This window comes from Primulina tabacum, chromosome 2 (assembly GCF_025594145.1).
Source record: "Primulina tabacum isolate GXHZ01 chromosome 2, ASM2559414v2, whole genome shotgun sequence".
Classification (NCBI taxonomy): domain Eukaryota; kingdom Viridiplantae; phylum Streptophyta; class Magnoliopsida; order Lamiales; family Gesneriaceae; genus Primulina; species Primulina tabacum.
The window spans coordinates 44,767,779-44,795,641 of NC_134551.1; the positions used below are offsets into that span (position 1 = coordinate 44,767,779).

Here is a 27,863-nt window from a genome sequence, read left to right on the forward strand (position 1 = left end):
GTTTTTATTAGTTAATGTTCACATGTAATCAGTGATATTCATATACTCCTGCCTAATCTTTACTTTGATTCTAACCTTATTAAAAATTAATAAAAGAAATAGGGGAAACAATATTGAAGGGTGATGGAGATAAAGTTTGCATTGTCAAATTTGTCCAAAGCTTTCGAATCTTACGAGTTTCATAGTGAAAATATTAAAGATCCTGTAAGCTAGAAACTTTTTGAAACTACAATGAACGTGTATCTTGTTTATGATTTTAACTGTTATGTTATTTTATTTTTCGTTAAGAAAAATCTAATCGGGTGTCACTTGGGCTGAAGTCCTTTTAACATCTTGGGACACCAACTAGTGGTGTTCCATCATATATGCTCACCTCCCAAGTTAGAAAACTGTGTGTCTTTTAATTCCACCTCACCGATGGCTCCAACATGCCTTTGCGAGTGTCTGAGTGTTTATCAGTATGTGTGCAGCTATGCAAGAAATGACATTTCTGGCCGAAGCATCAGTATGCCAGACCAGAAGCAACCTGTTCGTAGGTTTCTGTTTCAGCAGTAAAAATTTCGCCACAATTTATGAGGAGGAGGTTCTAAACGGCAAGTGCAAAGGCTTTTTCCGACACTGCGATTGTTTTAGGTGGTGGCAACGGAGATACTCCACCAGGTGGTGACTATCAACCGAGGGTCCACCGGACAGCCCACCTGGTGGTGACGGCGCATATGATGAAGACCCATCGGGGACTCTTCTGGTGGCCCGCAGGACAACCCTTCTGAACGACCCACCGAACACTTTCAACGTGGGGAACTGATGATGTAGGAACTATTTGTCTAGTTAGCATTTTCATAGAAATATGTCACGTAAAGAAATGATTCTGAAAGTAATGTAATAACAGTTGTCTGGTATTAAATGGAATAGACATATTAAATATATAATTAACTTGCAAAGGATGAGACCATGGGTTGTCATTATATTTCCATTTTCATAAAAAATTAGGCTTTAACATGAATTAAAGCATTTCTAAATTGTGTTTTAATCGATCTTGAGATGTCATAAATAAGTCAAGAGTCCGAGAAACCAATGTGCTATTGTCATCATAATCAACCCAAATTTAATAAAAATTGATAGCACCACTGAACAAAAACTAAAATTTTCACAAAAAACCACTTTTTTACTTGATGAATACATAAATTACCAGTATTATTTTAAGAGAGATCCTTAATTATAACCAACAATTGGTTACTTTATGTTTCCAATCAACTATCCCCGAATACCACCAATGTGTGAAACTTCTGCATCTCACGAAAAGCGTAATAATTGAAATAATTCAGAGTTTTAGCATTCAAGGTAATAAATAGCCTTGTATGTGGATTCTCCCCTTCGTGCTCTTGTTATCGTACAAAGAAATTGCTAAAATAAAGTCAGAGAACCAATAATTTCAAACCATATTGTTGGTCTCAAGTGCAACAACTTAAAATAATAAATATGAAAATAAAAAATAAATTGAACATCAAGATTTACATCTAAAACCCCTAAAAATTATTAAGATAAAACCTCAGGGAAGATGAAAAAAATTCCACCATAATATTTTATTGTACACAAACCATTTTGAAATAGAACATACACTTTCTTAATACAGTTGAACAAACACATCACAAATATTATAAAACTAAGCATTCAAATAATATAACATGAGAGAAAGCACTCGATGAAAGGATCATTTCTGAATGAAAAAGATGGAGTTCTATTTATAGAACTTTTCGTCCGTGTGAAAACAAATATAAAATACGCGTCTTCCGTCTAACATTTCTTCTATCTTTCGTTTTATTCAACAAAACCACTTACTACCTAGTATCTTATCTGCCACCAAACATTCTTCTGCCAACACATACACCCCATCATCCGCCTGCTATCCATCTCCAAAAGACAGTTTCTAATGATTCTTGGTTGAGGCGAACAATTTCTTGTTCTCCGGTTTATGTTTATGCATATACTTCTATGTTCAACTATTATAGAGCAATTAGGTTAAATGGAGCCAGAGCTCGAGTATTGATTTTCCAAATAGGCTCGATTGTGTTCCAATGCTTCATTTGTTTACCTAGGCTTCCTGATTCCTGAGCTCAATCCGCCAACTGGTTGTCCTAATCCCCCAAGAGTGCCTTCTTTCACACCTACCCAGTTGGTCTCCTGGTCCAGTATCCTCTATATTTTGCCATCCTTTTAAAATCTCGTCGGTTTGGTATGTACTTAATCCAGAAAACTATCTTTATGTAACACATGATTTAATGCGTTAAAATAAATTTGGAACAAATACACAATGCATATGAAAAAATATATACAGTGGTTTAGACGCAAAATAAACTACATCTTTCTTGTGCTGGTAAATGACTGAATGACAGTATCATCAAAGCCTACTCTATCGTGACCCGGGTACTCTTCTTTAGTTATTTAGCAAGCGACTAATAGTAGTCTTCTAATCAGCAACAAACGAAATTATTGATTCAGAATAGAAAAGACCAGTATTTGCTTCTACAATAATGGTGGATTCATGCAAATTGTCAATCGGAGAGCCAAATATATTCAATCCAAACAAGCCTTGATTCACTACTTTCTTTTTATCCATCATTTTTTTGGTATCATATCAAACTGCAGGTTCAAATCATCAATCTCAACGAAAGGATGGAATTAATCCGAAGAACACCTCATATGGCTATGTGGAAGTTACAAGCTCCAATCACATAACTTACCCTTCTGCATTATGCCATTTTCCGCCAAGTAGTCAACAAATTCGTCGATCAGGTACGGCCAAGCACCTTCAGGGTCATAGTTTGATAATGCAGGATCCACGATCTGCAATACATAAATTTGTTTAGTGATAGATTTCATGATCTTGAATAGGAAAGCATAGATAAAACTAGATACAATAAGGAAATAATCTCCACATGAGCGTTCCGGTAGGGATATACAAGGTCAAACAGATGGCAAGAAATCAAAGAAGTGAAAAGACAATATAACCAAGTAACTGCATATTCATTGCATTCGGTTTTACCCTTGCAAATTCCAGCAGCTGGGACCAGGTGTCGCGAGAAATTGCCTTGTTATGCCGTGCCTGGATTATTTAAAAAAAAACAGAAATGCTTGAGAAAAAATTAAACAGGAATCACACCAACTAATTACTTGAGATCCACATATAATATCGCAAAAAATATTAGAAATGATCAACGGAGTGGGTTGAACTGAAACCACATCATTAAGCCCACTTCAGAACTGGAACCAGATGGACCAATTTGGATTCGATTCAATCCATTAACAAATCGAATGGCTCCATGAACAGAAATCTAAACTGGAGAGTAGGGGGGTATCCAGCTCAACTGCTAGGCTGCTCTAACTGCCTGGCCCAAGCCAAATTGCACCACATTCAATGTGTCAATTATTTGATGGCCTGGTGATTTTAAAAAACACCCGAATATGCAATGGGTCTTGGGTTCTTAATTTTCAAACTACAGTTAACTGTACCCGATCACAAGTGTATTTATAGGATGTACTTGATTGGTATGATTGGAAAATGACGTAATCAATCATGGAGTAATTATAAACTTTTTAATAAAAGAAATAATATGAGATGATTATTAAATTGTTTTGTAGAATAGAAATGAGGGATGATTGATATGATTGGAAAATGACGTAATCAATCATGAAACTTTTTAAATAGAAGAAATAATATGAGATGATTATTAAATTGTTTTTGTAGAATAGAAATGAGGGATGATTTTAAATTTTTACACAAAAACACGCAAGTTTACCTTTCCTAATTTTTTTTTAATATTTTTACATCACAATTAATAATTATCTATCACCATCCTAACCGCAATACTCACTATCACACCTAATACTTTTTTTACTCGTTAACTTCTTCCTCTACCACCATCTCCCACCCACAACCAGAGTGATATCATTATCTTTCCAATTCTTCTCCATTCTTCATCTTTCTTTTCCTCCCCATTTCTTTCATTCTTTTTATCACTTCTAGTCTTCTTTTTTCCCTCTCCATTTCTTATAGGGATTTATTATTCACCTCAAAATCAGTATCACCGTGTCTATGTTGTGTTGTCATGCTCATATCATTGAATGAAAATGTATTAATGCTAGTAATTATACACAATAGTACCTGCAGTTACTGAATCTTGCTGGCTAAGTGAACAATCACTAATAAGCCAGAAACGATTCAATCTGGTAACTATCCGGATCAGATTGGATCCCAAATTCAAATTGAAACTCCAATAAAAAAGAAAAGAAAAGAAAAAGACTCGAATTGAAAATGGTTCAACCAATTTGTAATACTCAAATTAAAACCACTAGGAAACATGTCATTTGGATTGAAAGTCAACATAAAAGAAAAAGACCATTGGCTAAAGTTCTACATATCCCTATAGAAACTGAGTTCTAATCAAAAGTAACAAGCGCAGCAAGATATTCAAAGTACAGGTAGCCAATATTACCATTTCTGAAAAGAAGCTAAATATTTAACCAACACCAAATCTCTCTTATTGAAGGAGCATTTTGCTAGAAAAAGGGTTGCTTTCATGATTATATAACGTGAGGAACTACATAATAGTTGATCTTTTTTTATGTAGGAAACTATACATATTCATTAATTAGAAGCAATAATTACAAAGAGTGGACAAGTGAGCCACACGGAAAGGGAAAAAAAGACAAAAACCGTGCTCAAATCAACGTCATATATAACTTTAATTCTTCTTTTTTTTTTAATAGGAAACTAACTTTATTATAATATTTAGAAAGTATTTAGTACACGCGGATGAGTAATCCGCAAACAGCGTTACAAAATAGAGACGCTAAAACACTAAACTATTGCAGAATAAATTAATTTATCCTCCTGCCCATACAACTTTCCAATCCCTAATCAAATCTGAGATGCACAAATGATTGTACTCTGGCAAGTATGTTGCCCAAGTGGCTGAATCTGATCTTCTCCCAAACTTCTTCCACGGATTCCGACACTTCTTCAAAAATTATGTTGTTCCTTTCCAACCATATATGCAATGAATTATCATAAACCAAAAGTTGGATAATCTTTTCGCTATGCCACACCCCGATTCTGTAATAAATAGCTCTTGTGCCTTCCTCGGAAACACCCATTGAAAACCCAGCTCCTTTAAAACTTTCAACCATATTTGACTCGAGAATGAGCAATGCAGAAGTAAGTGATCTTGATTCTCCTCTTGCTTTCGACATAGACAACACCATTGCGGGCTTAACACACATTCCGGCCACCTTCTTTGCACCGAGTCGCATGTGGGCGGTTTTCCCAAAGCCACTATCCACGAGAAAATCTGAACCTTATGTGGGACATGTACTTTCCAGATATTGTTAAATTGAGAGAATAACGGAAAATTAGGAATCGGGAAAAACGAGTAATAAAAAGAGCAAACAGAAAACAAACCCGAAGGTTCTCCCAACCAAACTCTATAATCCTCTATACCCAACACCAGCTCCCACCCTACGACATGGCACTGCTTCTCCCCATCTGCTCCATCCCACAAAAAGTCCCTCATCAACTTTTCCATTCTTTTAGCCACCCGAACTGGCACTTTAAAGAGAGACATGAAGTACGATGGCATCGCACATAAGACGGCCTTAATCAATGTCAGTCGCCCCACCCCCTTGATAAGAACGACTTTTTCCAACTAGCTAATTTCTTTGACATTTTAGATATCACAAGTTCCCAAAAGTCCATCTTTGTGGGGTTACCTCCCAAAGGTACCCCAACGTACTTAATCGGCCAGCTTTCTTTTTTGCACTCCATCGATTTCCTCTTCCGAACAATTCAATCCCAACACAACACTTTTTTCGAAATTAATTTTCAACCCCGAATGAGTACCGAAAGATTTTAGTATATCCACTATTGCCAACACGTGCCCTTGTGCTTTTGCGAAAAACAAAATATCGTCCGCAAATTGAATATGCGAAATCTCAGTTTTTTCCCTCCCAACTTCGAGCCCTCTTACCTCATTCATTGCCTTGGCCTTGTCCATCATCCTCCCCAGTCCATCGACGACGAGGTTGAAAAGGAATGGGGATAGTGGATCCCCTTGTCTTAGTCCTCGCTCCACATTTATTTTCCAACACGGCCTTCCATTAATAAAGATTGAAAATGATACATTGGAAAAACAACCCCTAATCCACCTCCTCCATCTATCACCGAATCCTTTTTTACGTAACACAAAGTCTAGAAAACCCCAATCGACGTTATCATACACCTTTTCCAAGTCAACTTTGAGCACCCATCCTTTAATTTTCTTACGACGATGTTCTTCCACAATTTCATTCGCAATAAGGCAGCAGTCCAGAATCTGTCTTCCTTTAATAAATGCACACTGATTCTCCGCAATGGTATTACACAAAAACTTTTTTCAATCTACTTGTCAAGACCTTAGCCAATATCTTATACAAGCATTTCATTAATAATCCCATCTTCAAAAAATTCAGCAAACACCTTGATTAGATCCTCTTTGACTGTATCCCAATTTTTTTGAAAGAAAGCCAAAGTGAAACCGTCCGGTCCTGGTGCCTTGGATCCATCACAGTCAAACACCGCCTTTTTTATCTCCTCCTCCTCAAAAGGTTTCTCCAACTCCTCTGCTTCATTACACTGTAAAGGACTCCAATCCAAGCCGCTTAGATTCTCCCCTGCTCATCAAAGACCCTTCCAACCCCGTCCGATTTCCTGTACAGGTTTCTGGAAAAATTAAGAATTTTCTCTTCAATCTGTCTCTCCTCGTTATCCACCGAACCATCCTCCAACTCTACTTTATCTATCAATGCTCTGTTCCTTCTGTTGTTGAGTAACGAGTGAAAGAATTTAGAATTCTGATCCCCTTCCTTGAGCCATTTGAGTTATGCTTTTTGACTTTCTATTTGGAATCTTCTAAAAGACACATTTTCCATCTCACACCTTGCTTCCCTTACATGCTTCTCAATCCAGCTAGAAGTCATCTTAATCATGTCCAAACATTTTTTTACCAACTCTTCTAAGCTGCCAAAAATATGTCTATCCATAGTGACAAGCAAATACAATGAACTACTACTGTCCAAAAAATTATATTCCTACGACCAAGATCGCATCCAAGACGTGCCGCAAATAGCTCGTGCGAAAATCTTGGAACTAACCAAACCAAACTCATCTCCTCCAAAGCTCTGAACCAAAGACAACTCGCGAAAGAACGCTGAATAAGTAGATGATCCTGATTATCCACCTGATTCCAGCACAGCACACACCAATTCAGGTACAGAGTACAAGAAGACTACTATTTTTTGCATCATCTCACAAGTAGGCAGCTTACCCAGCACCGCTGGTCAACGAGAAGACTTGAAAGTTTAACCATTGGAAGGACTAGAATTTTCCAAATGACATGAAATAGAGGAAATATTATCTCTAAAGATCCCAACAAAGAGCTCAATTAGTTCATTTCCTCGTCCCTCAAATCACACCGCAGATACAAGTCCCAAGGTAAAAATGAGAAAAAGGCTTATTATGAACCGATGATAGCTGAAATAAAATAGGATAAAGATCCTTAAAAGAAGAATCACCCCACCACTTATCCTCCTAAAACCTGACCTTATTACCCCTTCTAGCCATTGTCCTCACAAACTGGTGAAAGCTGGATAAATTCTCGAAATAAACTTCCATGGACTCCTAAATGTACCATATCTTGCAAAACCTGTGCCCCAACAATTATCATGTAACCCGTATTTGCTAACAATAACCTTATTCCATAAATTTTCCTCCTCAACAAAGCACCTCAACCACCATTTCCCTATAAGGGCCCTATTCGCCAGACAAATATTTCCAATACACAAACCCCCTGTTTCTTTCGGATTACAAACTTGATCACACGCAAACATATGACAATGTGAATCTCCATCACCTCCATCCCATAGAAAATCTCTCATAATCATTTCCATAATCTCCGCTATACCCCTTGGGACCCTAAAAAGTGATATGAAGTACACTGGTAAGGCATTCAACACCGCAGATATCAAGGTTAATATTCTCCCGTAGACAAAAATGTTTTCTTCCAACTTGCAAACTTCTTAGACATCTTAGATAAAACAAGTTATCATAACAAAAATTTCATCGGGTTTCTGCGCAGTGAAACCCCCAGGTATATAACGGGTCAACTTTCTCTCACACAACCAATCTCTCAAGCTAACTCTTCATCTTCTTCTTCTTCTTCTCCACAATTAAGGCCTAACATGACATTTATCTCCATATTGATCTTTAATCTTATATTTGACAAAATGAGTTTAAAATTTCTACCAAGAACCGCAAATGGCTCTCATTGTTGACAAAGAACAGATTGTCATCCACAAACTGCATTTGTGATACCTCTACTCACTCCCTTCCTACTTTCAGAGAGCCCGAATGAGGTTCCTTGCCTTAGCCTTATCAATCAATCTGCCCAGCACGTCCACTGTCAAATTAAACAAGAAAGGTAAAAGTGGATCACTTTGCATAAGTCATTTCTCACGCTTAAATTTACCTCTAGGCCTACCATTAATTAATAAGATTTGAAAATGAAATAATAAAGACAACACCGAATCCACTTTGGCCTTCTCTCTCCAAAACCTTTCTCAGTAAAATGTAATCCAAAAAACCCCATTCCACATTATCATAAGCCTTCCAAAGTCGACATTAAACACTCACCCCTTAATTTTTTTTTACAATTCAACTCCTCAACCATTTCATTAGCAATAAGACAGCAATCAAGAATTTCTCATTTCTATAAAACGCTTGCAAGTCTATGCTATTGTGAGGGGTAAAACTTTATCCAATCTATTCGCTGAGACTTTAGCAATAATCTTATACAAGCTGGTTGTTAGGATAATAGGCCTAAAATCTTTTACCTTAACTGAATCTTGTTTCTACGGTATCAGGCAGAGGCTTTTTTAAAAAATTATAAAATATTACAAATTCAAAAGTTTCACGAAACTATAACAATCCGAATAACATTGCCATGGATCGTGACAACATTTTCCGGATTTTATTATTTATATATAAATTTATATTTTATTATAAAATTTAAAAGTGAATATGTTACCATCTGCCACAAATTCTACTTTTGAATATATTCAAGGATGTAAACAAACATATTTGTGCACACACCTGTGCTACATATAGTTCTGGAAGTATTGAAAATAATTATAATATTTTTAAATACTAAAAATAATATTCTTATAATAAATATATTATTTAATATTTTTAACACTTTTATTATTTAAGTTAATATATATCTTCGTATTTAAAAGTTAAGTTTTAATAATTAATTTTTGTTAGAATCTTAGGCAATATTACTATAAATGTATAACAATATTAATATATTTGTAATAATAGTAACATAACGAAACAAATTCGTTATATTTTTATTTATAGTAATTAAATTTAAATAATAATGACAATATAATAATTGTGTACTAATTTTTTTTATCAATGTTAAACAATTTCAGTAATTCAATGATGATTATTGATGTACTATGATAATGATGATTTCACTAACTGTTATTATTCATATTAATAATGTTTTAAATCATAATAGTTTTAAATATTGATAATAAAAATAAGAATAATAAATATAATTATTGTAATTGCAATAATTATATTACTGATTGTAGTATTATAACATTAATTTTTTATTAATTTTTGTTATGATCGAAAATAAACAGCTAAGATGGGGTGAATAAATAACATTTATTATTATCGAAAATCATCGTTAGAATTGAAAATAATATTTTTTTTATCAATGTATAATAGTTTTTACATCTCACATTCTTCTGTTTTCAGAAAAATTCCACTAGAAGATTTGATCGATAAACTCTTTTGCACGAACCTACTTCAGCTCGGTTCACCAACTCTATTGAGCTGAAAAACCATAGTAACTCTTTCTTAACTTATTCTGTTCAGAAACAAACTTCTAGCAGTTACAATGATTCTCACTAAACAACTAAGTTCATGTTACAAATAATAGATAAAAAAATTTAATGTTCTAATACTACAATCACTATAATAATTATTGTAATTACCGTAATTATATTTATTTTTTTTAGTTTTATTATTAGCATTTAAAATTATTGTGATTTAAAACACTATAATCTAAATAATATCAAATGAAATTATTAATATTATAATACATCAATATTCAACATTGACAAAAAAAAAATTAATACACAATTATTACAATTATTATTTAAATTTATTTCCAAAAAGTAAAAATATTATAAATTTGTTTCATTATATTATTATTATTACAAATAAATTAATATTATTATATATTTATAGTAGTATTACCAAAGATTCTATCAAAAATTAATTACTAAAACTTAACTTTTAATTATGATGATATATAGTAACTTAAATAATAAAAGTTTTAAAAATATTAAATAATATATTTACTATAAGAATATTATTATTAGTATTTAAAACTATTATGATTTAAAACAATATTATAATTATTGTCAATCCCTCAAGAATTATATGTAGCACAGGTATGTGACGTATTTTACTTTTTTATTTTATAATAAAATATAAATTTATATATAAATTAATAAAAATCCAGATAATGCTGTCGCGGATTCTCAGAATACGTGACAGTGTTATCCGGATTGTTATAGTTTCGTGAAACTTTTAAATTTGAAATATTTTTATAATTTTTTATTTTTTATATTATTTTAAAAAAAAAAGCCATCAAGCAGTTGTATGTCTCATTGGTAATAACATTTATAACACCTCCCTCAAAGAATTCCTTAAAAACCTTCATCAGATCTGGGGCCTGGAGCCTTTTCTCCATCACTTTCAAACACTGCTCTTTTAATCTCATTCTTTGAGAAAGGTCCTCCAACTCTTCTACATCATCACCATCGACAGAGTACCACTCCACTCATTCTATTCCCCAACCCCCATCCCCAGATATGTATAGTTTTTCGAAAAACTATACTATGGTCAACTCATCAACCGGCTTCAATTTATCAATAGACGACCTGTTCCTACGAAAAACTATACTATGGTCAACTCATCAACCGGCTTCAATTTATCAATAGACGACCTGTTCCTACGATGATTTAATAAGAAGGGAAAAAATTGTATTATGATCTCGTTCACCCAATCATTTCACGTTCACCTTTTGATTATCTATTTGATTTCTTCGGCACACTAACTCTTCTAGTGCACATTTGGTTTCCTTTCTCTCGATTGCTGACTCATCTAACCCTTGACCCTCGTGTTCTTGCTCTCCGCCAATCTCATACCTACGTTTCCAAACACCTCTTTTCCAAATTAAAAAAGCCCACTTTTGATCGTTTTAACATTCCTCGTAAATTTTTACCCCTCCCAACCAACCCTGACAATCTGAATGTTCCACCAAAATGAGATTGTTGATTTAAAACTACAATGTTTCAAACACACATTCTCAAATCTAAAAGGTGGGTAGTGACAGACGGCAGACCCCACTTTGCCTTCAAAGTATTTAGGATCATTGGAAAATGATCTGATTTTTATTCTCGGTAAATCTGTTTGTCTGGAAAAACTAAAAGTTTCCATCCATCAACTAAAAACAAGAATATGTCCAACCTACAACAAATAGGGGACACCCTCAAATTCGACTAAGTATACTTCACATTCAACAAAGGTGGATAACACATCTCCAAATCCCTAATCAACTAATCAAAACACTTCATGCTCGTGGTTAATGTTGCACTATTAATTTTTTCCCGTAACGATCTCACAACATTAATCTCCCCCTAAACACCAATTATCCCCACAAATTGCACTCAACCATGTCAATCCATCCCAAAAATTATGTCTCCTTCGGCTTACAAGGTTCGTAATGCTGAAAACCATCATCTGTTACCATCATCCTTTTCAATTTGTATTGAAACTGAGAATCCTCCAATCATATTATTTGTAAACGAAACCAATCTAGGGTCCCGTATTACAAAGATACCCCCTGATCTACCTACAGCACATAGTAATAACTATTCAACAAACCTCGACTTCCACAGACCTGCAATAAATCTCCTATCCACCGACTGTCTCTTAATTTCTTGAAGGGCAACTACATTCAGTCTCTTCTTTCGTAAAACTGCTCTAATTAATCCCTACGTCTATCCGACCCTCCTCCCCTAATATTCCAAGAGCAAAGCTTAATTTAACCACTGCAGAGCCCCTGTGAGCCGATCTTTTCTCGTAATTGGTCCCAAAGGTCAACCTCTTTAACTCCCTGGATTTGTTGATTCTCGATGTCCCTACTTCATAACAAGAGGCAGCTTTTCAATCCCCAACCTAAACAAGTAATCTTCACTACCAGAGCATTGTTGATCCCTCTGCATTCCCTTCTCATCCTTAGAATGGCTATCCACCAACTTACCTGGCTTTTCACCCAAAACAAAAAAAAAGGAAACAAATAATTAAGAAAGAAATATTGTTTCAGAGGTGAATCTGACAAGAAGAAATAACCTCTCCCACTATAGGATCCGAAAAAACCTCGGTACGCGGCATTCGCATTTGCTGAGAACCCGAAGATAAGGCAAAAAGACCTCGTATGTCCTCCATACCCAAGAAAGGGGGCACTGAGGTATCTAAGCTAACTGGGCTGCAAAACAGGGATGATTATGAATGTAATGACCCGAATCCTTATTATGAATTAAGTACTAATTAAGAGATGATTAAAGGGTTGTTAACTAAGCACTATTAAGGAACTGATAATTCGGGATCAACCTGTTGGGATCCATCGAATTTAAAATGGACAATCCTATTCTACTTCATATTACATTATCCCAAGAAATCCAACTAGACGAATGAGATTTTAACAAAGTCCATCACTGCACTAATATCCAGGATACCAAACTCAGATTGAAATTGCAACATACTATTAATAAAACCACCTTCAGGCCATACCATCTTGATTTTGGCGGCAAATAAATCCTTAATTGTAACTGTGTCTTGGTTAATTTCCAGCAGACCCCCACAAGAATCCCTGATAATCTTAAGCAAATCTGTAGACCACAAGTTCCACGGAAGCCCAAAAATCCTAATCCAATTATCATAACACTCATACACTACCTCTAGTTCATTCAAATCAAACAAACTTAAGTCCCCCCCACTACCTAGTCTGATTATGAATCATTTATGTTCAACCATAAACTCTCCCACCAGACAAGCAACAGGGGATCCATAAAACTCCCTCGAGAGCAGATTATCCATCCTATTCGGAAATCTCAAACCAGGCAACCTCGAAAAATCCCACTGACGCATAGTGTTATGTGAAGATAGGAGTTAGATGAAGAAGGCAGGAGAGAAAACTGAATACCTAAGGAATAGACAGTCAATGCTGGACAGAAGGATATGAAGGACCTCGCACTAATTAATAGCAACACACACACACACACACCAATGTGCAGAGAGGAGATTCAGATTCGCTTGTCAACACCATATCCACTCATGTGTCGCAAAGTAACAAGACAGCAATATTCTGACTGAAAATGATAGAAACGAAAGTAACGGTCATATCTGTTTGTCCTGTACTAGAGGAATAAAATGTAGTGGTATTGTTTGTCAATCCCTCCAGCAACACGAAAGAGAATAAGATATATCTCCCACACAAGTATTCTCCTAACAAGGGCTTTTGTCACCAACGACTAACGAGGAATTCATTTGCATTGAACTGCTCAAAATCTCCATTATTTCTAGATTTCAATGATGATCAAATTATCGTTGCTATAAAAGAGATAGAAACCCTAAAGAACCAAAAGATTTCAAATCAAAGTGGACTTTCACCGTCAGATTTTAAGTTTTAATAATGTCGTATTTTCAATCACTTACTATCATCGGGCGTTCAACTCTACTTATGATACGAAACTAAATAAAATTGAGTTCCTGCATGTTAGATTTTATCCTACCAAGCATTTACATGGAAACAGTTTCAAAAAATGAATAGCACAACTTATAGAATTGAAATTCAGTTTTTTCCACCTGTAAGAACTGGCACCAATGGTCAACCAAAGGCCATTTCCTTTCCGCAAATAGCAGCTGCCACATTCCAATGGCTGTATCCAATGCCAAAGACTTTTGACCCTGAAATCAAGACATAACATCGGGTACCTAAATGCATCAGCATGTTCACAGAATGACAGAGAAAACAAAACATTGAACATGAAAATAACAGGTAAGAGAATTATAGGACAAAACGTAGATAAACAAAGTGTTAAGACGAACTTTCAACTAATTCAAATTTGAGGAAAGAAATTTATAATCTTGATGAATACATTATATCTTGTCAAGTAGATAAGAAAATAGTCGATACACGGGCATTAATACAAGTTGAGACAAAAGTTGCCATCGCATTAAAGTATTTCGTCAAAGAAATAGATTCAGAAGAATAGGTTCAAAAATACCCCGTCAATTGAAATTATGAAAATCCTCGATTTGAATTAAAAAAAAAAAAGTAACTTAAATTAAGTGAGGGATTAAAATCCACAAATTTAAATATTTACCAAACAATTTGAATGCATTTGCCTTCAAGATTTAAATTAAATTCACCATATCCTTCCATCCAAATATAGCCAAAAAGTACTGCTTCACGTAATTAAAGCAAATAACATTTACCTTCTCCTTGGCCCAGCCAAAAGCGAAGTTATAGATCTCTCGGAACTTTTCTGGGCGAATAGAAGCATACACCGAATTTAGTGACAAAAAAATTAAAATATACATAAAACCTTCTAGAGGTCGTATATTCTTTTAATAAAACTACTAGCCCACAACAGATATTAAAATAAAAGAACTTATTGTTTCATGTAACTTTTCAATGGTAACACCACAAAGAAATAATAAAGCATTCAGCATGTAATAAATTGTAAGAGGCTTTGGTTGGGATATCCCACACTGAAAGTGACTGAAAAACCTTTTGAAGTAAGAAAAATCTAATTGCATATCACCTACGTTCATCTTTCAGTTCAGAATGCATAAAAGGTAGTCTTTCTCTGAACTTCTCCAGAGAATCTATCCTGCCGATGGAAATGTAAACTTTAAACTATGCTAGACAAAAAGTTCAACTCTATATTAATTTGATAAAGGAAAATTGGGAGAAAAAAGCTAAAAAAGTTTTTGACCTACTCACCCAAGAGATTGTAATCCACCAATAAACTCCTGCTTTGAGAATTCACACATGGTAGCTGCCTTCATGTGCCACGAAACAACCAACTGCAGTCCAAACCAATATAAACTTCTGTTATGAATGTGGCCGCTCCCACACCATATCATTCTCAATGTTAAGTTAGTTGTTTATGAATCACTATACTCGTCTTCCCCATCCCTTTTGTTCTTAGATGGATTGATACATGGTCTGGAACACTTTTCGTAGATATGTCCAGTGTACTTGAATTTCCCAATAAATTTACTTACTGATGAAAATAGACTTGTCATGATAAATGGGTCAAAACAAGGGAAAAAACTTGATAGACTTGAAAAAAATAAAATGCATCTGTTAAGGATAGGTCGGATGGCTAAAGAAAATCCCTTCCCATAACTCAAAATCCAACATATCAAAAAGAATTTGAAAACAATAGCGCATGATCTATAATTTCTATTAGTTACAGCAAATTAGGTACTGATTGCTGCAGTGACTTCACTAAATCCCGGAGTCCTCTTGAGCAGCAGTTTGCAGGTCCAGATTTAAGTTTTAAAAGAATTGGGTAAATATTAGCACAACCCTTAAAATACATATTGGCATCTTTATGGTTTCACCTACTATCATTGTTTAAATTATTATTCCTCTGTCTCAATTATTTAGGCATCCTTTCTTTCTTCGGTTGTCCAAAACATATAGTCCAATTTTAGATTTAGTAGCATCTTTTCTTATTTTTACTAGAGTATACTATTAACTAAGTTTTGGAAAACGTGAACCCAGTTGAAAGAATTAAATACAGGTAAAAATTAAAATAGAATGTTTGTTTATAAACTTTAATTTTCCAATGATTTAGTTAATATGGTTGAAAAAGCAAACAAGCCTGTATATGGGAGGGAGGGAATACTTAATTAATATGACACAAAATGTTAAGTAATGATAGATTTTCAGATAATACCATTTTAGAACTTACCATGACAATGTCCTGAGGATTAACCTGCCAAATAAGAATATAATCCGCAGACTATTAAAAAATGACACTCGATGCCAATCAAAACATTAAAAAAATGGCACTCGATGGTGCAAACAAATAAAAACAACAGAGATGAAAGAATGAGCTCCAAAAAATTCCACGAGGCACAAAATATGTCATCAGGGGATGCCTGGGGATGCTCATCTCCAATTCTCTGAACAAGAATTACAGAATGTGAAACAAAACTATAAAGTGAGTAGTTGTTAAGTCTACCTGAATATCATTGCACAGGAGAGTGATGCCATCAGCCAATATCATATCAGTAAATGGATCTGAACACCATGACAAACTGTCGTAAGGTCGCACGCTAAAACAGCAAGAATGTGCCAAAGAATTACTGTACGTCCAAGAATTAGACTTCAGATGCTTTCCCAATTCAAAGGAAAACAGAAATCAAGAAGAATGTCGTGAAAATTGAATTCAGATATAACAAATAACAAGAAGGAAAAGAAAAAAAGTTATATGCCTGCAGACATTGCAACAACGAGTTCTCAAAAGGTGAACCTTTGTATCTATTGTAGAGCTCCTCTAAGTGCCTGGTGTCAGCAAATGACTTAATTTTGGGCTGGCTGTAAAATATATCAAATGCTCCTTCAAGTTGCCAGTCACTGGACTTCAGAGCCTGGATGGCAACTTTTTCACTGCATCCAAAGTAAATACACATAAAAAACAAGATAAACAGCATCTTAAGACACCACCAATTCATACCACCTAAAATACAAAGCTCAGAGAATCATATTAATGACATTCCACAGCACCAAAATCAAAGTTTCCAAAGTATTGTAGTCTGTTGATTGATTTAAAAACTGAAAAGATTTTGAAGTTTGCTATAATAGACATTTTAGAAACTATAACATAGTGTTCGGAGTATTTTACTACTTACAGGCGACCGAAGATCCTGAATAAAACATTTCTAATTCTTATCATATCTAATCTAATTAAGTGAGTGAATGTTATAAATAGAACAAATTGGACTATTTGAACTAACATATAGAAGTTTTGACGTCCAAAATTCCATCTGAATACCTATTAAGCAAGAATATGACCCAAAAAAGTTCAAAAAGGCGTATCGGGTAGCAACTGCTCATAAACCTAATTAGCACCATCAACATGCCCACGCAAAACCCATCCAACATATCTGAACACTCGAGAGCAAAAGAAATTGATAAAAAAAAAAGGATCTTTAAGACACCTCGACCCCGTAATCGAGATGAATTGCTGCACTTTGTCACGTTGTCCTCTACCCAACTTGTTCTGCATGAAAAAAAAAACACCTCATATAATCAATTCACATCACCGAAGGTCGCTAATTTAGCTAAATGTTTGAAACAGGGCATAGGCAAATAAAAAGAAGTACTAATGAGTAGTGACAACAACATCAAGAATAACAATCACCGCTCATATATGAAGAAGACGTGTATTTAGCTGGAAAATTTCGCAAACTTCATAAACTATAGCAAATTAAAGACAAAAACGATAAATTTGCATGTGCGGAGGGTAAATAACAGCTTATAATCACTTACCATGGTGGGATCGTACAGAAACCCTAGAAATCGATATTCGATCGAAATATTTTAGACAGCAAACAGTATAACAGAGAAAGGAACCTAGGGTTTTATTGGTTGTACAATCACTAGGATTCCTAACGCCCTGTCGCCTTCCCTTCTCTTGTTATTGTTCTGATATTTATAGAGTGCGAGTCTCCTACAACCGTGGAGTATGCTGCAGCGCACACCACGGAAAACGCTGCCCTTTTATGGCAGATAGTATTTTACAAATTTGAAAAAGTGAAAAACAAAACAAAACAAAAATCAAAAATTTGCCCAATAAATTAACACAAAAAAATGATATATGAAGTATTTTACCATTCAGTTTTATGAAACGAATCTTCAAATCTATAACTCATTAAAAATATTATTTTTTATAACGAATATAAAACTTTTCATAATTAATATAAATTAGATTGATTCGTCTCACGGATATATCACATTATACTTGTTCATGAATTAGATTGATTTATGGATTTGAAGTAATCGATTCCAAGCCCATAAAAATAAATTTATTTGGGAATGAATTTCGAAGGCTGTAATTTCAAATTAATTGTTCATATGATTCCTTAAATCCAATTTAACCTTTGTTATTTTAAACCATGTACATTAACCCATCTAATAAAAGTACATTAACCCATTTTAGGTCTGATTATTTTTAAAAAAAATTCAAATTGATTTTGTTGAAAAATATATTTAAAATGAGTGTATTGAATATTTGAATGTTGAATATTTGAATGTTGAAAATAAGAGTTGTAAATATTGAAAATTAGTGTGTGATGATGTAGGTAATGATGTATTTTATTTTTGGATTATTTGTAAAGATTTCCTATAAATAGATCTCTCATTTGTGAAGAAAATCACAATTGAGTAGAGAGAAAAATATTATAAAGTGTGTAGTTTGGTAAATTTTGAGAGTTTGAGATTTTTACTTTTTACCATAAATTTTTACTTTTTCACAACACGTTATCAGCACGAAGCCCTAAAAGTCCTCCATCCTTTTCCAAGCTCCAAACAGAAGAAAAATGTAACAAAAGTAATAATATTTATTTTACTGTTATTTATTTATTGTGTATATATTTAATATATAATATAATGTTATTATTAGAAATAATAAAAATAAATTTTTCAAAAACTTGTTATAAATCCTGGGAGGATGTTAAGACGACATCCTACACTCCCGATAAGGGATACGACAAGTATAAAAGCCTATAAGATTTTTAAACAAAATAACTTACGACACCTCATTATAATAATGTGATATGATATACATAATTATTTAAACATGATTAATATTATATTCACCATATTATTACCATAAAATTATACAAATACATACATTTATTTTTTGTACACCAACGGTCATAAACGGTAACAAAACGGCTAGTTTTTGCCCTATAAATATCATCTCACAAACACATTCAATCACTCCAACTTTCTCTTCTTCTCTAAAAATTATTCTTCATCAAATTTTTCGAAGAAAAAAAGAAGATGACTTTCTCAAAGTTATTTTTAATTATTTTGGTTATCATACTCACGAGTCTTTTATTTATCGGAGAATATCCTCCTCGTGTGTTTTCTTTATTTTTACAAATACTCGTACTTGTTGTTTATCCATTACTTTGTATTGCAATATTCATTAACTAATAAAATACATCGTAATTTTTTTAGTACCACCATGTCAAACTTGGCAAAACTCGAATTCATTGCTCTTGATATCACGGAAAAAAATTATATGCCATGGACTCTCGATGTATAAATGCATCTTGAGTCATTGGGTCTAAATGAGACCATAAAAGAAAATGGCATATCGACATCCCAAGAAAAGGCAAAAGCCATGATATTTTTGCGTTGGCATCCCATGGCTTTGTGGAAGGGATTAAAAGAAAGATTCGAACAAATGAATTTAGTGAGGAATCATCAGGCACGACCCACTGGTTCAACGGCATTTTCTGAAGTAAATGTCGTAAGCAAAAATGAATTTAAATCTGGAAACCAAAATCAAAGTTATAAACAAGATTTTGGTCGAGGACGAAATCGAGGTCGTGGTCGTGGATTTGGACGTGGAAGTGGTCGTGGTCGTGGTCGTGGACGCGGCCGTGGTTTTGAAAATAATCGAGATAGTTACTTTTATAACTCATCTCAAAAGAACGTCCCAAACCATCCACAGAAAAGGCATCATGAAAATATGAGTGTTAATGAGAATCACTCAAAAAGATATGAAAGTTCTTGTTTCAGATGTGGTACTCCAGGACATTGGTCCCGTATTTGTCGAGCCCCTGAGCATCTTTGTAAACTTTATAAAGAATCATTAAAGGGGAAAGAAAAGGAGACCAACTTCACTGAACAAAGTGAACCTTTGAGTAATTCAACTCATTTTGATGCTGGAGATTTTCTGATTGATTTCTCAGACAATGATCAATTTGCTGGTGGAATAAATATGTAAAATATTTTATGTACCCATATGATAATGTTTTATTGTGTGCTATATTTTTGAATTTTATTGTCAGTAATTTTATTTCATTGCATATATTTTTTGAAGTTGAAATATGGAAAATACTATGAGCAAAGCTGAAGTTTGCATACCCGATAGTGGTACAACGCACACTATCCTCCGAGATAAAAGATATTTCTTGGAACTAAAACCAACAAAAACAAGGGTGAATACAATATCAGGTCCTGTAGACTTGATTAAAGAATGTGGTAAAGCACAATTTTTGTTATCTAATGGTACAAAATTTTTTTATCAATGATGATTTATATTCACCACAATCGAAAAGAAATTTGTTGAGTTTTAATGATATATATTCCCATGGGTATGATACTCAAACAATGAATGAAGGGAATAAGAAATATATGTGTCTTATCACATATAAATCAGGAAAGAAATATGTGATTGAAAAACTACCAATGCTCCCTACTGGATTGCATTATACACATATAAGTCCGATTGAATCAAACATGGTAGTTGATAATTCTTCAATATTAACCAATTGGCATGATCGATTGGGACATCCTGGTTCAACAATGATGCGAAGAATTATAGAAAATACACATGGCCATCCGCTGAAAGACCAGAAGATCTTTCAGAATAATAAGTTTCAATGTAAAGCATGTTCTCTTGGAAAACTTATTATAAGACCATCACCAGCCAAAATCCAAACTAAATCACCAATGTTTCTTGAACGTATTCAGGGTGATATTTGTGGACCAATCCATCCACCATGTGGACCATTCAGATACTTTATGGTATTGATTGATGCCTCCAGCTGATGGTCACATGTATGTTTATTGTCAACTCGAAATGTTGCATTTGCAAGATTACTTGCTCAAATAATAAAATTGAGGAATCAATTTCCCGATTATACAATCAAGAAAATTAGACTTGATAATGCTGGTGAATTTACTTCCCAAACTTTCAATGATTATTGTATGTCTATGGGAATCATTGTTGAGCATCCTGTTGCTCATGTACATACACAGAATGGATTGGCTGAATCATTGATTAAACGTCTGCAAATGATTGCTAGACCAATGATTATGAAAACAAAGCTCCCTATTTCTATATGGGGACATGCAATTTTACGCTGCTTCACTAATTCGCATCAGACCAAGTGCATATCATAAATACTCCCCATTGCAGCTTGCATTTGGTAAAGAACCAGACATTTCTCATCTGAGAATTTTTGGATGTATGATGTATGTGCCTATTGCACCACCGCAACGAAAGAAAATGGGACCTCAAAGAAAGGTTGGCATTTATATCGGTTATGATAGTCCATCAATCATTCGATATCTTGAACCTCAGACAGGCGACGTGTTCACAGCACGTTTTGCTGATTGTCATTTTAATGAGGAAATCTTCCCAATGTTAGGGGGAGAACAGAAACATACCGAAAAGGAAATTACATGGCATGTATCATCATTGTTACATCTGGATTCAAGAACAAAACAATGTGAAAAAGATGTACAACAAATTGTACACTTGCAAAGAATAGCCAATCAAATACCAGATGCATTTGCTGACACAAAAGGGGTAACTATATCATATATACATGCTGCAAATGCCCCTGCTCGAATTGAAATTCCAAAGAAACAAATTGAAGATACTCATAATGTCATTAAACGCCTGAAGCGTGGAAGGCCAGTCGGTTCCAAGGATAAAAATCCTCGAAAAAGAAAATTTATAGAGAAACACGATGATCACAAAATAAAGAATGATGTTCCTGAAGAAACACATGATGATCACAAAACAGAGAATGGTGTTCCTGAAGAAACACATGATGATGAAAATATTCTGTCAGAACCACAAACTGACGAGAATCAGGAAATCTCTATCAATTACATTAATACTGGAAAAATATGGAACCGAAAAGATATAGAAGAAATTGATGATATATTTTCTTATAATGTGGCAATCGACATCATAAATGATAATGAAGATCATGAACCAAAATCTTTTGGTGAATGTAAAAATCGGCAGGATTGGATAAAATGGAAAGAAGCCATCCAGGTTGAATTGGATTCGCTAAATAAACGTAATGTTTTTGGACCTATAGTCCTTACACCTGAAGGTGTAAAACCTGTTGGATACAAATGGGTTTTTATTCGAAAGCGAAATGAGAAAAATGAAATAGTGAGATATAAAGCTCGACTTGTTGCACAAGGTTTTTCTCAAAGGCCTGGAATTGATTATGAAGAAACGTATTCTCCCGTGATGGATGCAATTACGTTTCAGTATTTGATTAGCTTGGCGGTATCTGAAAATTTAGAAATGCGTCTTATGGATGTTGTTACAGCTTACTTATATGGATCACTTGATAGTAATATATATATGAAAATCCCTGAAGGATTTAAGATGCCTGAAGCACAAAGTTCAAAACCCATGGAATGTTATTCTGTGAAATTACAAAGATCATTATATGGGTTAAAGCAATCAGGTCGAATGTGGTATAATCGACTAAGTGATCACTTGATGAAAAAGGGATATGTAAATAATTCAATATGCCCTTGTGTTTTCATTAAGAAAACAACATCCGGATGCGTAATTATTGTTGTATATGTTGATGATTTAAACATCATTGGAACGAATAAGGAAATTCAAGAAGTTGTGTCATACTTGAAGGAAGAATTTGAAATGAAGGATCTTGGAAAAACCAAGTATTGTCTGGGTTTACAAATTGAACAAAAAGAATGTGGAATGTTTGTTCACCAGACAAATTATACAGAAAAGATCCTTAAACGTTTTAATATGGATAAATCAAATCCTTTAAGTACTCCAATGGTTATTAGATCATTAAACGTAGAAAAGGATCCATTTCGACCATGTGAAGAAGATGAAGATATTCTTGGTCCAGAAGTACCATATCTAAGTGCTATCGGTGCCCTTATGTATCTTACAAATTGTACAAGGCCTGATATATTTTTTGCCGTAAATTTGTTGGCAAGATTTAGCACATATCCAACAAAGAGACACTGGAACGGAATTAAACATATATTCCGTTATCTACGAAGAACGACAGACTTGGGACTTTTGTATTCAAAAGATGCTAATCCAAGTATAATTGGTTATGCCGATGCTGGATACTTATCTGATCCACACAAGGCACGTTCCCAAACTGGATATGTTTTGACTCGTGGAGGCACTGCAATTTCTTGGCGTTCACAGAAACAAACGCTCGTAACAACTTCATCAAATCATGCCGAGATTATTGCACTACATGAAGCAAGTCGTGAATGTGTGTGGTTAAAATCAATGACCCAACATATCCAAATCTCATGCGGATTATCATTCGACGAGAAGCCTGTGATACTATATGAAGATAATGCTGCATGTGTTGCTCAAATAAAAGAAGGATACATAAAAAGCGACAGGACTAAACATATTCCTCCTAAATTCTTCGCATTCACCAAGGATCTTGAGAAGAATAAATGTATTGATGTTCGTCACATTCAATCAAGTGAAAACTCATCAGATCTCTTCACAAAGGCACTTCCTACGTCAATATTCAGAAAGCACATATATAATATTGGGATGCGCAATCTACGAAATTTGTGAAGAATTGTTCGTGTCAACATGAGGGGGAGTTTACGTGACTGCACTCTTTTTCCCTTGCTATGGTTTTTATCCCAATGGGTTTTTCCTAGTAAGGTTTTTAACGAGGCAGTATAAAAACACGTAATGAAGACAATCATTATGATCATCATCACAAGGGGGAGTGTTGAAAAATATATTTAAAATGAGTGTATTGAATATTTGAATGTTGAATATTTGAATGTTGAAAATAAGAGTTGTAAATATTGAAAATTAGTGTGTGATGATGTAGGTAATGATGTATTTTATTTTTGGATTATTTGTAAAGATTTCCTATAAATAGATTTCTCATTTGTGAAGAAAATCACAATTGAGTAGAGAGAAAAATATTATAAAGTGTGTAGTTTGGTAAATTTTGAGAGTTTGAGATTTTTACTTAAATTTTTACTTTTTCACAACAGATTTTACATTTTTGATTAGATATTTGCAGAAAATTCAGATGCAGAGTGTATCGAGGAATGTGGCTTATTCAGCAAAGAGAAATGCACTGAAGTTGCTGCAAGACACACACGAGGAGCAATTTAATAAGAAGAAATTATCGTGAGGAGTTGAAAAGATCAGAAGAATGCAACACGATAGTTTTGAAGTTGTCGGAGAATGATGAAGGTGCAAAATTCCAAAGTTAATACGTCTGTTTCTCAGCGCACAAAAATATTATTTATGTCAAAAATATTATTTTTTATGTCAAAAATATTATTTATACTGAGAAGAATATATTGGTATCAGACTTTTAATGGTTTTTATGGAGTTTAAAAGTTTAGAGGTATTCAAATTAAACTTTTATATACTCTATAAAAGTTAGTGATATTCAATGTAACTTTTGTAGAATTTTAAAAAGTTATGTGATATACAAACTTGACTTTTAAAAACTCTACAAAAGTTTATAGGTATTCAAAATGCCAATAGACTTTTAATGACTCTATGGAATTCTATTAAGTACAATAATTATAGCATAAGGTACAACAATAAAATATCAAAAAAGTCTTTGATTCGACCTAAATATTTGGATATATTTTTAATTGAAAAATCTCTCAAACTCACATATTCAATACAAACATTAAAATTTTCATTCTTTCTCATTTATTTATTTTTCCTTTTATTTGTATTTTTTAAAAATATATTTTTTTATTGCTAACAATAGTTTAAAATCAAAATTATTAACATCATTCATTTATTTTTTGAAATTCCTGTCACAAAACCTCATTAAATTTAAAATTATATTTATTAAAAATTATAAAAAGATTACACTACATAATAAAAAAAATTATAATATTTTATTGACCTATATATTATAAATAATAATTATTTTTAATAAGTAAAATTTAATTTTTTTTATTAATTATTATATAACATTTGATGTTTAATTATTTTCTATAATTTTAGTTAATGTATGTTTTTTGATTATAACTCAAAATTCTTGCACAATATATTTTTCATTAACTTGAATGAGAATATATACATACATACATATATATTAATACATACATATATATATATATATATATATATATATTTGTGTGTGTGTGTGAATAACTATAATAAATTAAACATATTAAAATTTTATAAAGGTATCCTAATTACAAATATTTTAACATACTTATTATTTATTTTCATGTACAAATAATTATCCTAATTAATTTTTTTTTTATTTTTTGACATTGTTTGTATATTACATGACTATTTATATTTTTGTAGTTTTCAAAGATTATGTATATTATTCATTAGTTAATTAACTCTACAAATATGATTTGATGGATAAATATTTTTTAATGATGATAGATATCCAAATCGACGTCAATTATTTGCTCTTTTTCGAGATGTACGTTATCAGCTTCAAGAATTCACAGGTCAAGGTCGTCATCATAAAGCTCAATTGTCTTCATCGGCACAAGTTTATCAAAGTGACAACTTAGATCATTTATTTGATACTCAAGAACAACGACGAACAAATGCTAATGCATGGAGAGATACCATAGCCAATGGAATGTGGAGCGGTTGATTAAATTTCCAATAATGATTAGAAATTTTTTTTATATAAAAGACTACTTATTATTTTGATTGTTCTTTTAATAAAATTTTATTTTGAACTTATAAAAATATTATTCATTAAAATGATGAATTGACATAAAGAATTGAAATTTTGATTTCAATAAATTAAATAGTTCATTTGTCGTTGTTCACAAATTAAATTGATTTAATTTTTAAGTAAGTAAAATTCATTTACATTCATAAATAAAAAATATTTTAAAATTGAAGAGGTTACCCATGTCCAAAAATTATTTAAAAGAAATTAATAAAAAATAAATCACAATTATAAATGACAAAATTCACATAATTCAATGAAAAAATCTACAAAATCTTGAAAAAAGTCTATAAGAGTCTATGAAATTTTGTTTTACAGTCTTATGAGATTCTATAAAAGTCAACAAAAATCTATCAATTCCACAAAAATCCATCATTTTTAAAAAGTCATTAAAAATCTTTAAAAATATAGAATGAATACATCCCCTGAATAAGCCATGTTAAAAATCGTGTACTACACATAAAAAAAAAGAGTAATTCTTTTATGAGATGGTCTCACGAATCTTTATCTGTGAGACGGGTCAACTCTACCGATATTCACAATAAAAAGTAATACTTTTAGTATAAAAAGTAATATTTTTTCATGAATAACCCAAATAATATATTTGTATTACAAAATATGACCCGTGAAACCGTCTGACACAAGTTTTTGCCCAAAAAAAGTACATTAATCTATTTTAGGTCTGATTTTTGAAAAAAAAAATATTTCTAATTGATTTTACATTTTTCGCATTTTTCAGTTTTGTGATGCAATTTACGCTTTATTATATTGACGTCACCGATTTGGGTTGCCTATGTTAATTTATAACTTTACCCTTGACTCCGAATTATGTCCTCATCGATTGTGTGGTCATTTTGACTGGGCTAGTTATATGTACCAAGTCCATGACATACCAACTTATAAAATATACATTATAAGTACCAACTGTTTGATTAAAAAAATATTCTTATAACATCTTAGTTTAAATCTGAATAGACATATTTAAGTTAGAAAGTGATATGAAGTATGAATTTTAAGTAACTTGTAATATTTTTGTGTGTTTAAAAACTATTATTAAAATATATTATAATTAATTATATTATAAATGTATATTGATAATTGATTATGTTAAAAAATTTGTAAGTCAAAATCATCCAATCATTTAAGAGTGTGTTTACTATTACTAAAAAATATTATTGACTTTTCATTTTAAATAATTAGTTTTTTTTATGTTTCTTAACATCATAACTATTTAAGGAAGTAATAAAAAAATACAAAGGACAATGATACTATGGAAAATTTCAACCTCTTTAAAAGCACAACAGTGAATGAGCATCACTAGGAGGGTTACGGTACTTTGTAAGGAAAGAGAGGATACAACTATGGAAGTGGAAAGTGATAGAGACGATGATGAATTTATTCGGGAGACGCCATGGGGAAATTTAGTACCCAACAGCCTCACTCCCAAGACTATTATGGTATTTGTCTCATTAGAACAGAAGGGTCTGGATCAATTTCGTCATTTTTTTATACAATGAATGTTCTTAATTGGAATCGCCAAACCTTCGCAACTGAAAATCGTTTTTCCGCAATGCACATTGTATTTTGCACAATTAAAAGCTGTTGAAAGTCATGTATATTAACAACGCACAATACATGTTGCGGAAAATAGCATCAACGATGCGCATTGTTCGTCGTTGATAAAATCATTGACAACACGCATCGCACGCCGCAGATAATAGCATCAACAGTGCGGTGTCAATCGTACGCTGTTGATGTTCTTATCAATAATGTATGCTTGTACACCATTAAAATCAAATTTGTAAGAAAAATTCAATTTCATTCACGAAAACAAAATATCAAATTTTTACAACAAATTTAGTGCAAGTTTAAGTCTAATCCACACGAGTTAATAAGTTATTCTTTTTCATCATACCAA

The 27,863-nt window shown here is 32.9% G+C and overlaps 1 protein-coding gene across 4 annotated transcripts; it reads right to left on the reverse strand.

Annotated features, from left to right (window-relative positions):
* Positions 1-2,471: 2,471 nt before the first annotated feature.
* On the reverse strand, positions 2,472-17,971 carry LOC142532400 (uncharacterized). Of its 4 annotated transcripts, XM_075638714.1 has the most exons (12): positions 17,745-17,971; positions 17,414-17,475; positions 16,726-16,862; positions 16,435-16,493; positions 16,162-16,212; positions 15,183-15,265; positions 15,005-15,069; positions 14,672-14,721; positions 14,039-14,140; positions 3,044-3,103; positions 2,742-2,844; positions 2,472-2,640 (listed from the first exon to the last, which is right to left on the reverse strand). In XM_075638714.1, exons 1-12 carry the CDS (start codon positions 17,745-17,747, stop codon positions 2,636-2,638), a joined length of 780 nt encoding a protein of 259 aa, XP_075494829.1. In that variant the 5' UTR covers positions 17,748-17,971; the 3' UTR covers positions 2,472-2,635. The 4 variants fall into 4 exon arrangements, with proteins under 4 accessions (XP_075494829.1, XP_075494834.1, XP_075494826.1 ...); XM_075638719.1 differs by having other exon boundaries at positions 2,472-2,844; positions 16,162-16,185; XM_075638711.1 differs by having other exon boundaries at positions 2,472-2,844.
* Positions 17,972-27,863: the final 9,892 nt, after the last annotated feature.